Here is a 14,559-nt window from a genome sequence, read left to right on the forward strand (position 1 = left end):
AATTCTTTTTCTTGTTGTAGCCCACCACACCTTTGCTCTGTAGGAATGCAACTTTATCTAATGCTTATGGAGGGTGGCTCCTGACCAATCACCTTTAGAGAAAAATAAGTTTTCTGAAGAAAGGGTCTTAAAATGTTAACAGGCCTCCGGGCCAGAAGATGATGCAAATCACCTAAGCTTTTGCATATGATAAGTTTGCTGGAAGAAAGCCTGGTTTGCTGCAAGACTCTACCCCTTCCCCCATTATCCTCTATGCATAACTTAAGGTATAAAAACTACTTTGGAAAATAAAGTGCGGGCCTTGTTCACCGAAACTTGGTCTCACCATGTCGTTCTTTCTCTTACCTTCTGGCTGAATTATTCAGCCTCTTTTCTCCACTGAATTTCCTCACTGAGCTATCCTTATTTCAGCCTCTTTTCTCCACTGAATTTCCTCACTGAGCTATCCTCATTCTATTACTCTTTATCCTTAATTAACGTTTAATTAAGCAATTGTTTCCTGATCCTTGCCGACACCGTCCCCGCTTCGAATTCCCTGGATCCACCGGGGCTGGACCCCAGCAACCAGGCAAGAAGACGTGACCTGTGAGCTTGGTGCCACTTTCCACAAAGTGGGAGTTCCTCACCCATTTTCTCATTCTTCTCCATCCCTTACTTCCTATTTCGGACAAGTTCTTTTATCCTGAAAACTTGACTCCAGTCCCACCTTTAGCCAAGACAAACAATAAGATTCTAAATACTAAAAGATCTGCACAAAACCTAAACAAACTAGGAACTCTCTACCCCTCATTTCCAATGCCAGAAAGGGGCTTCCACATAGAAACTCAGAGTGGGAGACTGAGAAAGGAAAGAAAGTCTGCCCAGTTCATTCAGGGACTTTTCTGCTGATGCCAAGAATCTGATATTAAAGTTGACATAGGATTATCTAGTAGGATGTAGACTGGATGTAATTCAACCCCATGCTCACTGCTAGAAACCAAGTTTTATCTGGAATTTACAAGGAAGAGAGCAGGGAAGGAAAATGAGGACCAGTCTGTGTGCTCTCTCTGATTCCTTTCCCCTTTTTTTTCTGAACTGTAGGAGACTGGACTCCCTTGAGCTGTGGTGACCCCCTCACTGGGGTATATTCATCAAATGGGTGATTTTGCTGTACTGGATTTTCTTTTCTCTTCCTCCTCTTCTTGTTTTCTAATATATATTAACCCTCGTCTCCCTCCTGCCTTCTTTCCTTCCTGAAAAAGCACAAGGAATGAACAATGACTTACTGACACTGAAAAATAAAACCAAATGAGTATAGGTGCATATAAAGGAGCACGGAGTTGTGACTGTGGATGGGTACAGTGTTTCTTTAGGGTTTCCGTGGTGGCTCAGCTGGTAAAGAATCCGCCTGCAGTGCAGGAGACTAGGGTTTGATCCCTGGGTTGGGAAGACTCCCTGGAGAAGGGAATGGCTACCCACTCTAGTATTCTTTTGAGGGGGTGACAAAATGTTCCAAAATTAGATTGTGGTTGATGGCTGACCAACTCTGCAACAATACTAGAAAATACTGTGTAAAAGGAAGCATTATATGGTATATTATGTGAATTATATAATAATAAAGGTATTGAGAGAGAAACAGACAGAAGGAGCACTACAACTGAAGTGTTGCTGAGCTCCTTGCTCCTAGGCACCTCCCCTTCTCTACCTGCACTCTCCCCCTAGACGTATTCTTACCCAGTTTCCTCACTGTAGATATTGTCCACGTGCCCATGACTTCTGATGTCCATCCCTGGTTGTCTTCTCCACCTGCCTCCTGCCTACCTGACATCTTCACACAGGGGTCTAACCGGCATCTCACACTTAACACAGTTAAGACCCTTAACAACAGTTAAGGGTGAACTGTTGATTCACACTTTCCAGACCAAATCTTCTCTTTCTCCATGGATTCTGAGCTCAGCAAAGGACCACCATCCACAAAGTTTACTGTCTGTCTCTCCAGCTAGAATGTGAGTGGAAACCCTTCCCAAGTCTTTTTTCTTCTGAGTCCTTGGAGCTGACAAAGAGTATAGCTGTTGAATGAATAACCATGGGATTGAATGAAGTAGTAACCCCCCCACCCCGCAAATTTCTTTAAACAATCAAACCATTAACTTGTCACTGAATTTAAACAAGATCTTTGAGATATCTCCATTTTAACACATAAAAAATAGGCATAGTTTACAAACAATTAAAACGACATCATTTCTATTATGGTTTTTAAAGTAAAAAGAATTTTCTCTAATAACCTCTGTGCTAGATTTCAAGAAAATTTCAAGTGACAAAATCAATACAGAGAGTTGAGAGACCTATTTGAATAGAAATCTCTTTTAGAATAAGAATAAAGAGCTGAAAAATATTGCTGTCACCCAACAGATGGCTAAGCGTGCATTTTCAGAACCTCTTAAACATCCACCAAGTACTCGCATAATGGGAAATCCAAATAGCAGTCACTGTTCCCTTTCCATAAACCCTATCTTGGATCATTTCAAACCTTCCAGTGGCTCTTCCATATGATCAACCTCCTCTTTCCCACCTAAGATAATATAGTGTCCAGTGCTTACATAGGCCCAAGGGTCCATTTTCCTCCTTTTACTGAGACAACTTTTATTGTGAGTTATATCTGATGAAAAAGATTGTTTTTCCTTCAGATATTCTTCACATTTTCATTTTCATAAGTCCTAATAGCAAGAAGATCAAACCAGTCAATCCTAAAGGAAATCAATCCAGAAAATTCATTTGAAGGACTGATGCTCCCATACTTTAGCCACCTGATGTGAAGAGCCAACCCACTGGAAAAGACCCTGATGCTGGGAAAGAGTGAAGGCAGGAGGAAAAGGGTGTGACAGAGGATGAGACGGTTGGATGGCATCACCAACTCAACGGACATAAGTCTGGGAAAACTCTGGGAGTTGGTGAAAGACAGGGAAATCTGGCGTGCTGCTGTCCATGGGGTCGAAAAAAGTCGGACACAACTCAGTCATTGAACAGAACTAAAGATCCTTATTGCTAACATTTCTACTATTTTTCTAAGTTTGTTAAACTAGTTCTGAGTTTTAAGTATATGAACTTACTAATTGAAAACACTGTCAAAAGCTTACATCCAAAAAAAAAATTGTTAAGCTAAACTTTGGATCCTAACCCAAACTGATACAAATTAATGGTTTCTTATTCAGCAAGCACTTGTAGGTGACTTTTAAAGCATAAACAAGCTAAGTGAAAGTGTTTATGAAAACTGTATTTCATGTTGTTTTAATTTAAACTCCAAAATAAAGTCCTTCTCTCCTTAAATTTCCATTGTTGCTTAGGTAACAATCCCAATTATTTTTTAAATCTGTTGGCCCCAAATGTTTTCTGAAATGTTTGACAAATATGTCATTTGGTAAAAAAAATTCTATATGTATGTGTGTATATATATATATATATATTGTCCACAAAAACTGCCCCATTTTTCTCCAATACATTTTTCACATCTGTAAAATGGAGATAATAAAATCTACCTTCCAAGATCACCAAGTTAGCTATGAGTTGTTGTTGTTCAGGCACTCAGTCATGTCCCACTCTCAGCAACCCCATGGACTGTAGCATGCCAGGCCTCCTTGTCCTTCACCAACTCCCAGAGTTTGCTTAAACTCATGTCCATTGAGTCAGTGATGCCATCCAACCATCTTGTCCTCTGTCATCCCCTTCTCCTCCTGCCTTTGGTCTTTCCCAGTATCAGAGTCTTTTCCAATGAGTTAATTCTTTGCATCAGGTGGCCAAAGTACTGGAGCTTCAACTTCAGCATCAGTCCTTCCAATATTCAGGAGTGATTTCCTTTAGGATGGACTGGTTGGATCTCCTTGCAACCCAAGGGACTCTCAAGAGTCTTCTCCAACACCACAGTTCAAAAGCATCAATTCTTTGGCTCTCAGCTTTCTTTCTAGTCCAACTCTCACATCCATACATGACTACTGGAAAAACCATAGCTTTGACTATATGGACCTATGTCAGCAAAGTAATGTCTCTGCTTTTTAATATGTTTTCTAGCTTTGTCATAGGTTTTCTTCCAAGAGAGTGATGAGCATCCTCTATAAATTATAATGCATTAAATGCTGGGTAATACTGAAATATTGAACAATAGCCAATAAAGAGTCCAACACAGGGTACTGAGTGTTAATAAATGCTCAACACCTTTATTTGCAGTAGTCATACTGCTATTGACAGAAAATGTGTCAATCTGCATATCCTACGGGATGTATATGTTCCTTTTCATTTAAACAACTGTGATACTTTCAATCTTGTGAAAACCATAGTATTAAATACACTCGCCTTGGTATCAGCACTGTGTGATATTCTGCTCCCTGGGCACCTTGTAATTCTGTCATGATAGCACTTCCCACATCTCCTGTCTCCCCCACTGGACTCATCACAGAGCCTGATTTACCAAGAGAAGGAGGGTTTTCTACCAGGTTTTAAACTTCACATGGAGGACTGGTGTTCACAGATACACAAGTGAAAATTCACCACATATAATACTCATTTTTTTTATATTGAAGAAATTAGCAGCTTTATGAGGAAATATATTTCAAAGCTTGCAAGACCCACTAACAATATTTTAACCTTGCTCTGTGACAATTTATTTCTTTAATAATGATGTTTTAGTAATTTATCCCAAGCATAAGCCACTTATCCATGGATTTCCCATTTAGAAAAAATAATTTTAAACTGGAATTTCCCAAAATGCATCCGAAGGAAAGGTGTTCTAGAAAAAAATAAATAAATAAAAGGCTCCAATAAATATGTAAATGGTCCAATAAATATGTAAATGCCACAATCTATATTCACCTTCTTAGAAATTCAAAATGGCCCTTGTTATCTAAGGCCAATAACTTACTCATGGGTATATAGGTGTTATACTTCTCTTTCAATTTCTTTTATGTTTAAAACATTTTATAACTTGCAAAAAAAAAAAAAATCTGTATCTTTCTTTTTAACTGGAATTCCCCTAAATTGTTAAACTAGAGTCCTTTCCTCCTCCTTACTAGATAACTTCCAATATGGAAGCAAGCAGGTACAAGCATTTAGAAGGATACATTGAGCTCTGCATCCCCATTTACCCAAAGAACAATGACTTCTTCCCCAAACAAAAGTACAACAGGTCATAGACACCAATGCAGAGGTTTTCAGCCCCAAGCAAGTTAGAGGTGAGAGGTAACATCATTGGTATCTACATCACAGGTCTTAGCGACACAAAATTCAATGTGTGTGGTAAGACTTTCCCCTCCTGCGTGGCTAGTACCCAGGCTTTTTCCAAAATAAGAGCTAGACATCTGAACAGACTGATGAACTTGAGGGCAGGAATGTTTTCGTCCTCTTTGCACAAGTAGATAAATGACTCTCAGCTTCCTGAGATGAAAGGGAAGATTCAAGCTCACCACTGATACAATGGAACACTCAGAGTTCAGAAGAACGAAGTCACTTCAGGAAGCAGCTCTCTGAAATACCTTGGGAGTGTGGAACAAGCAGGAAGCTCTAACAGTCAAAATGACTGTAGGATTTTGGGTCCTTGGACAAAGTTCTACAAAAGAGTCTTTTCCGGAACCAAAAAGGAAATAAATTGCCATCCATCTCTAATTTCAGGAGGTCTCTGGCCATATTTAATAACAATAGGCAAATTTCTCTGGTGATCCAGTTGTTAAGATTCCGCCTGGGGACATGGGTTTGAGCCCTGGTCGGGGAAGATTCCACACGGCATGGAGTGACTAAGGTCATGCGCCACAATAAGAGAAACCACCACAATGAGTAGCCCTTCCCTCCCCTCCCCCCGCCACTGCTTGCTGCAACTAGAGAAAGCCCAGACACAGCAACGAAGACCCAGTGCAGCTAAAATAATTTAAAAAAAAAAAAAAAAAAATTAAAAAATAACAATAGGCAATGGCAAAACAATATTATCCCAATTTTATCTGATAACACTGAAGCACTGGGACATCAAGTTATTTGATGAGGCCATGCAATTAGCAGTGGAGAAGTCAGAATTGAAACCCAGAGCCTGTGTTACCTCATTGCCTGATTTACGAGGAGGAACCAGTGGGGAGGGGGCAGAGGGCAGGGTCATCTGCTCTGACTCAGTCATGTTCCCTCTTGCCTTACTAAAGAGCCCACAACACAGATCCTACTAATGGACTAAAATTATCCTGCTTACAGGTTTTACTACATGATATTTCAAGGCATGTAGCCTTTAAAAAATTGGATTTAATTTAAAATGTCAAAGCACTTTTGACATTCACTTATTTGAACCAGCCATCCCCAATTAGTCCTTCATCAGGGAGACTTTACTGTCACTCGGCCTTCCAGTATGACAAGAACATAAGGAAAGCAAGTGTGTCACTGCTGAGTGTGGTGTGAGGCCTGGAAAACACGCTCTTAGTCCACATGGAGCTGTGGACAGGCAAAATCCTTTTAATTCTTTGCATCTCAAAGCTCCATGGTCTTCTGCAAGATGAATGAACCCCTCTTGTATGTTACTGCAGAGTTCTTACCCTAAAATTACAGACTCTCCTTCAAAACTCTAGTGTGTGTGTGGATGTGTGTGCACTCAGTCATGTCTGACTCTTTGTGACCCCATCGACTGTAGACCACCAGATTCTTCTGTCCATGGAATTTTCTAGGAGAGAATACTAGAGTGGGTTGCCATGTCCTTCTCTAGGGGATGTTCCTGACCCAGGGATCGAACCCGCGTCTCTTGCAGTGCCTGCACTGGCAGGCAGATTCTTTACCACTGCACCACCTGGGAAGCCCCTCGAAACTCCAGAGTCGAGCCTACTTCCCCCATGTATAAACTTTAACTCTGGATTTTCCAAATAGTACCTTAAATGAAAAGTGAGAACTTAATCACTCTAATTCCACTACACAAATCTCAGAGTTATTATATTCTGTTCCAATTCATCCAGTAAATGAGAGCAACAGAAGTTATTTGTCAAATTTGTGATCTAAACTCATCCTTTGCCTAATTACTCAGGAATCACCTCCTGTCCAAATCATATAATATTCTTCATATAGATTGGCTACAAATGCTTTAGGATACATATCAAAATTTCATCCCAACCTGTTGTAGCCATGCAAGGTCTCTCAACGGATCTAATCTTGACCTTGGGGATAAAGAGGAAAAGGGGCTTTGAACCTCTTTATCGATAACTTGGCAGGAATCGGCCAGGCTGTGGGCTCCCCAGAAGTGGAAATCGGTCTAATTCACTCTTTTTTTCCTACATGTATATCAGGAACATGGCATGCAATGACCTATAATAAACATCTCCTGAGGGAATGACCAGAAACCTGGAGAGCAAACCCAAAGAAAATCATATTTCAAACAGATTCAACTAAACAGGTAGGTTGGTTACAAGTGCCTCTGAAAGTGTTACTCACTTACTCATGTTTGACTCTTTTCGACCCCATGGGCTATAGCCCACCAGGCTCCTCTGTCCATGGAATTCTCCAGGCAAGAATACTGGAGTGGGTAGCCATTACCTACTCCAGTGGATCTTCCTGACTCACGGATCAAACCTGGGCCTCCTGCACTGCAGGCAGATATTTTACTGTCTGAGCCACCCACCAACGAAGCCCCAAGGGCCTCTAAGTCTCAGATATTTCAGAAAGTCTAATGGAAACCATGCATTTACCTTAGAAGAGATGGGACAGGGCAATGAAAGGTCAAGTTTCCTCAGCTTTAGCAGACACTGTATCAAGCCATGGTGCAACACTGGCTGCTCCATGTAGACCAGAAGCTCTGACAGTGCACACTGCTGTGGGAGGGACAGGCTCCCACACCTCTCCCCTTGGAGTCCCCCTGAGTGGGCAGGACAGGGTAATGAGACCAGGACAGATTTACTAATGAACAGTGTCCAGGGGCTCTCAGAGGCATCCTGCCTATATCTCTCTGCTCCTTCTCACTAAGCTCAGGTGAGCAGATTCCAGGCAGGGCTGACTTTTGACCTTTCCTCCTCCTTTCCTAACCCTTGTGCTATGGGGCACTGCAGGCTCAACTAGTAAAATCTGGTAGAGGAGGAGAGGCCCTACTTAAGGGCTGAGTATAAACTATGTTTTCTACGCTGGTTTACCAGGCGCACCACACCAGAAATTAAGGGAATTTGGTTCACAATAAACTGGGGCTCATCTGCTATTTATTACCATCCTCTGGAGGCTCAGTGGTAAAGAATCCGCCTGTCAATGTAGGAGAAGTGGGTTCAATCCCTGGATCGGGAAGATCCCCTAGAGAAGGGAATAGCAACCCGCTCCAGTATTCTTGCCTGAAAAATCCTACAGACAGAGAAGCCTGGTGGGCTACAGTCCATGGGGTTGCAAAGAGTTGGACACAATTTAGCGACTGAACAACAACCACAAACAACAACAAGAAGTTGTCCTCTGAGCACACAAGTGCCCTGGGGATTGCACAGGGAGGGGGGCTGATCTGAACAGGATTCACAGAGGGTCCTGCCCACCTCCCACAGCCACAAGTGAGACCACCTCTCCCTGATGTATTTTAGAAAGCAGAGTGTTCCCAAAATAGAAGTGGATAAACAGTGAGTGGTGGATCACTTCAGGAAACTGATTTTTCTAACTACAACTCCAAGGGAGTAAACTAGGTACAGACAGATCATTCCAGGCACAAAGGACTAACTCAGCAAGGAGGGCGATAACTTGGCATTGGCAGACCAGGTGCTAATCCTGACCCTGCCTAACCGGCTAGTCAGCCCTAACTGGTCAAGGCATTTCTGATTTTCTAGCCCCAGTGTCCTGAGCAGTTGAAGGAGGGTGTTGGGTTACCAGATAATCTATTTCACTTCCACGTCTGGCAGTCGACAGTTCAGTGAATGACAACTTTGTCTGGTATCAGAGGCACATGCCTTCCCCCCGAGCCAACGCAGACCATGTGCAGCACATATACTTGCTAGCAAATTGAAATTCAGTGCTTGCACTCAGTCCCTGCCAAGGGCTTCGTAAAGTCATCTGATAGCCCAGAAATAGTCTGAGAGATGTCCCTACAGAGCCAGCACACACGAAGCAGTTTCCTCTCGATTAACATTTATTAAGCATTGAAAGTGGACACTTTGACATATATCATCTCACTTAAGTGCCAAAGAATTGATGCTTTCGTACTATGGTGCTGGAGAAAACTCTTGAGAGTCCCCTGGACAGCAAGGAGATCAAACCAGTCCATCCTAAAGGAAATCACTCCTGAATATTCATTGGAAGGACTGATGCTGAAGCTGAAATTCCAGTACTTCGGCCACCTGATGCAAAGAGCCAACTCATTGTAAAAGACCCTGATGCTGGGAAAGATTGAAGGCAGGAGGAGAAGGAGATGACAGAGGATGAGATGGTTCGATGGCATTATTGTCTCAATGGACCTGAGTTTGAGCAAACTCAGGGAGACAGTGAAGGACAGGGAGGCCTGGGGTGCTGCAGTCCATGGGGTCACAAAGAGTCAGACATTACTGAGTGACTAAACAACAACAATCTCACTTACAAACCTTTCTTCCCAATTTTCCAATAGATGAACTCTTAATAGAACTACAAGCAGTCTTTCAGGTCCAGATTTCTCCTAAACTTATTATATAACAGTACATGATCAATCTCTTCAGATTCCCTGGCTCTCATCCCTAAACTAATATACAGCATCGCAGAGCAGTCTGGCCTTGTTATCTCAGCCCCCTACTGCTTTGCCTTCACTAAGTAACAACTTATACTAGAATCCTTCCTCCGTTTGACAGTGTCCTTATATTTTTTTCTTTTATAAAAAATAAAGTTCTGGTTGAAGATATTTACCTGCTATTCATCATTCATCATTCCTCACCCAGGAGGTTAGTTTCTTTAGGTTTGAGGGGCTGTGTGTATCTTACCATTGCCCATAAACCTGAAAGCTTCTTTGATCAGAAATTGACAACTGTGTAATACAAAGTTTCTCTTCTTGTCTCATTTAAAGCCCAACTTAGTGTCCATGATAGCAACCAAGCATCTCAGATACTTAGTATCTATTCCTCTATTTCCTGAGCTGTAGCAAATCCTCCTCAATGTAAATAGACATAAACATCAAAAACAAATAGGGAAAGATTAAAAGCACAGGCTCTGGATGTGAACCACAGCTCTGCTGTGACCAACAGCCTCAGGTGTGCTATTTCAGGTCCAAATCAGTATATTCAGCTGGAGCAGGTGTGCGTGCATGCTCAGTCGCTTCAGTCGTATCCAACTCTTTGCGATCCTATGGACTGTAGCCTGCCAGTCTCCTCTGTCCATGGGGATTCTCCAGGCAAGAATACTGGAGTGGATTGCCATGCCCTCCTCCAGGGGATCTTCCCTACCCAAGGACTAAACCTACATCTCCTGCATTGCAGATGGATTTTTTACTGCTGAGACAATGGGGAAGCCCCCAACTGGAGCATATTGATTCTCAAATCATAATTTCTCAGGAAATCCTCCTTCATATAAAGTATTTAGCACAGTTCCTGGTTTATAAATATTCAGAAAATATTCACTCATATTAACATTATCTTGGAATCCAAACTGTCCTGCATTTCATTCTTATTTAATGATTTTATTGGTTCCCCTTTGTTTTCTCCAATCCACTGACCCCTCACTTTTTACCAGCCCACGGCCCTTTCCTGTCCTTACTTTTCTTAGGGCCCATAGTCCATCATTATAGTCACAGCAGTATCAACTTCACCAACAATATTTTCTCTCTTTCCATTGCTCAACCGCCTGGCTAAATTCAGCTCTCTGCTTTGTCTCCAAGAGACATCAAAGGCTTAATGGTACTAGATATGGAGTTGGACTGCCCAGGGCTCAAACCCCTGCTCTCCCACCTAACACTTGTGTATTTTCAAGTAAATTGCTTATCACTTCTGTAAAATGAGGATGATATAATAATGCCTGACAGGGATATGTAATGAAGTTTCAATGAGACTGCACACTTAGACTTGCACTGCGCGTGCATGCTCAGTCATATCCGACTCTGAAAACCCAATGGACTGTAGCCTGTAAGTCTCCTCTGTCCATGAAATTCTCCAGGCAAGAAGACTGGAGTGGGTTGCCACACCCTCCTCTAGGGGATCTTCCCTATCCAGGGATTGAACCTACATCTCCTGTGTCTGCTGCATTGGGGAAGCCCAGATTTGCTCTAGCATAGTCATTAAATAACTTAATAAACATTAGCTCGGATTCTTTTTGTTATTATTATTCTGTGTTTGAACCAATGGAATGAAGCTGGGAAAATCACACACCCAGATAGAGTGCTTACTCTGTCCATGTAGAAGCACCAACATCAGGTGGGGTCCTTGATACTATCCAGCTGCTCTATTTGATTTCTCTGGTACATCTGTTCTCCTGCTCTCCCACAGCACTACATCCTGGCTTCAGCTCTTCAAATCTCCTTCAGTCTCAGCTGATGACCTTCCCTCCTGCTGCAGGGGGAAACATAAGCCATCAGATGAGTACTACTTGATCTGACCACCATCCAATGCACAACCACCCACATCAGGACCCACTTTCCCTATCTTCTAATTCAATGGAAGAAGGGTCTTTGCTTCTATCAAAGGCCAGTATCAATACTTGGCTTCCAGATCCCCTTTTCCAAGGACTTCCTCTTGCAGTATCCCTCTTATCTCTGCATCTTCGGCTCCTCCCTAAGGCGACTCACAACAATCCTCACCTCTTGGTATTCATGCCCTTGCATATTTCCTCCCCTCAAGTGTGGGTGGGACCCATCTTTTACTTTTAAGCAGTAGACTATGGCAATGATGATGGAGTACTGCTTCTGTGATTACAGTGCCTTATATGAGACTCCACCTTACCAGCAGACAGGGACTTAGATTCTCCTTGCTGACTTAATGAAGTAAGAGGCCATGCTGAGGAAATCATGTAACAAAGCACTGCAGAAGTGGAGGTGGGGCTGAGGCAGAGGGGCTCCAGGAACTGAGGGGAGCCTACATAGGAATAGGCAGCAAGAAGCTGGATCCTCAGGCCTGCAGATGAAAGGGAATGAATTCTAACAACCAGAGTGAACTGAGAAGTGAATTCTTCCCCAGTCAAGCCTCCCAATGAGAACACAGCCTACCCAACACTTTGACTACAGCCCTGTGAGACAACAGCAGACCCAGCTAAGCCTGGCCCTGACTCCTAACCCACAGATGTTGGGAGAATGCTTGTAAGCCAAAAAGCCTATGGTACAGTAAATCCCCTACATATGAAGGAGTTCCATTCTGAGAGTGCTTTTGTAAGTCTAATTTGTTTGTAAGACCAACAATGTTAGCCTAGATACCCAACTAATACAATCAGCCCTATGCTGGATTTGGTGTTTGTGCGTGCTCAGTCGTGTTCGACTCTCCGCAGTCCTATGGACTGCAGCCCACCAGCCCCTCTGTTCACGGAAATTTCCAGGCAAGAATACTGGAGTGGGTTGCCATTTCCTAATCCAGGGATTGAACCTGTGTTTCCTGCATTGGCAGGTGGGTTCTTTACCAGTAGCACCACCTGGGAAACCTGGGGAGCTGTACTCAATAGGTTTATAATACTTTTCACACAAATAATACATTTTAAAAATAACAAAGACATAATCTTACAGCACCTTGAAAAGTACAGTAGTACAGTATAGCAGCTGGCACAAAAGGGCTGGCATCGAGTGAACAAGCAAGAAGCGTTACTGAATGGAGGAGGGAGAGGAAGTGGGAGATGGTAGAGCTGAAGGACTGTCAGCAATAGGAGATGGAGGGCAAGCTGCAATATCACATTGATGACATCAAGCGTGAGTGACATTGCAGCTTGCCCTCCACTGGACACTCCTGACGTAGACATTCTATCTACCCTCTTGAAAAAGCAATCCAGTGATGTCTAGGTAGTGGCTCTTTTTTTCTCATTTTCTTTGTCATAGATGACACAGCAGCACTGGATTGCATTCTGAACAACTGCTGCAACCTTCGTGCCCTGCTCTACCTTTGAGTCCTGCGACTCAAAAACTAACAGGCCCTCCTCAGATAAAGAACATCTCCTTGCCGTCTCCTGTGCTGTAATGCTCTTTGGTACTTCAGTAACTTCTAGAAGCATCTCCGGAACTTCCCAGGCAGTTACCGTATCTGCATTCACACTCACTGCCTCACCACTTACTTTTACATCATGAAGGTTGGCTCTAGCCTTGAACCAATGAAACAAGCCATAGCTGTCATTAAAAGATGTGCCTTTTGATTCTTCACTGTGTTTCTTCAAGTCTTCATAAAGGCTTTTAGCTTTTTCTCAAATCACCATTAAGCTGAGTGGGACTCTGATCCTGCACCCACACACTGAGAAGTTTCTCCATCTCCATCACTTTTCTATGCTTCTTCAATATTATTGTGGACATCATTGGCAGAGCAGACTTTACATGTTCCATGATCTTGTCCTTAGAGTCATGCTGATGGTTGAATGATTCATGTTATAGAATAATTAACATCTACCATCTCTTTGCCTCACTCCACCCTCAATTATTTTCACTTTTGTTTCCATTGTTATTGCTCGGCCCTTCTTGGCAGTACCAGCTACATCACTGCTGCTTTTACACTTGCTTCTGGACATCCTGGGCTTGAAATAAAGACACTGTACTACTGGACTCTATACTGTACTGTACAGTAAAGCATACAGAAGCACAACCACTTGCAGAGGATGCACACTAGTGACCAAGTATGCCAGACACACAAGCCAACTTACACGCTTGGACACGTGAATGTACGTTCGCACCTTTGGAAGTTTGCCACCTGAAGGTTAGTATGTAGGGGGCTTATTGTGCTTTGTTACACAGCACCAGAAAACAAATATACTTCCCATACAGGTAACAGCTAATTCCTACCGTGCTACGGTCTCTATATTAGCGCTACTGTGCGTGCGTGCATACTAAGTCACTGCAGTTGTGTCCAGCTCTTTGCAACTGTATGGACTGTAGCCCTCCAGGCTCCTCTGTCCATGGGATTCCCCAGGCAAGAATACTGGAGTGGGTTGCCATGCCCTCCTCCATGGGATCTTCCTGACCTAGGAATTAAGCCCATGTCTCCCGTGACTCCTGCCTTGCAGGCTTACTGCAGAGACTACTGTATCCTATCTTTAAAAAATTCTAGACCATATGTTCTCCAGATTCTCCCCCTTCTCTCTACTTTCCTTTCTAGCAAAGGACTTTTAAAAGAGTTTGAAAGAGTTTTTCACTGTGTTCTCACCTCTGCTCACTGCTCAGGCCACTCAGGTCACACCACTGACTTTACATTCTTTGGTTAAGAATACCAATACATTGTGCATTATCTAATCCGAATGAACACGTCTCTGTCCTTGTCTTACTCAGTATCCCAGTGGTATTCAACACAGTTCATTACTCCCTACTTCTGGAACTATATCTTCTCCTGCCTTATTGTACTTTTTATTTTCTAGTTTTCCTCTGACTTGTTTGGTTGCTGTTTCTCAATTGTCTTTGCTGGCTTCTCCTTCCACACCCAAACTTAAACAGTGCTGTGCCCCAGAGTCTGGCCCAAGACTGTCCTCTGGCTTGCTGCACTC

At 42.8% G+C, this 14,559-nt stretch overlaps 1 protein-coding gene across 1 annotated transcript in view; it reads right to left on the minus strand.

Moving 5' to 3' along the window:
* Positions 1–12,417, minus strand: part of ZNF704 (zinc finger protein 704) — a 244,362-nt gene extending 231,945 nt beyond the window's left edge. Inside the window, exon 1 of the mRNA XM_010863398.1 lies at positions 11,288–12,417. Coding sequence (XP_010861700.1) covers positions 11,288–11,296 — 9 coding nt within the window. The 5' untranslated portion in view covers positions 11,297–12,417. The remainder of the gene's footprint in view (positions 1–11,287) is intronic.
* Positions 12,418–14,559: the final 2,142 nt, after the last annotated feature.

Source organism: Bison bison, unplaced genomic scaffold (genome assembly GCF_000754665.1).
Source record: "Bison bison bison isolate TAMUID 2011002044 unplaced genomic scaffold, Bison_UMD1.0 scf7180017864491, whole genome shotgun sequence".
Taxonomy (NCBI): domain Eukaryota; kingdom Metazoa; phylum Chordata; class Mammalia; order Artiodactyla; family Bovidae; genus Bison; species Bison bison.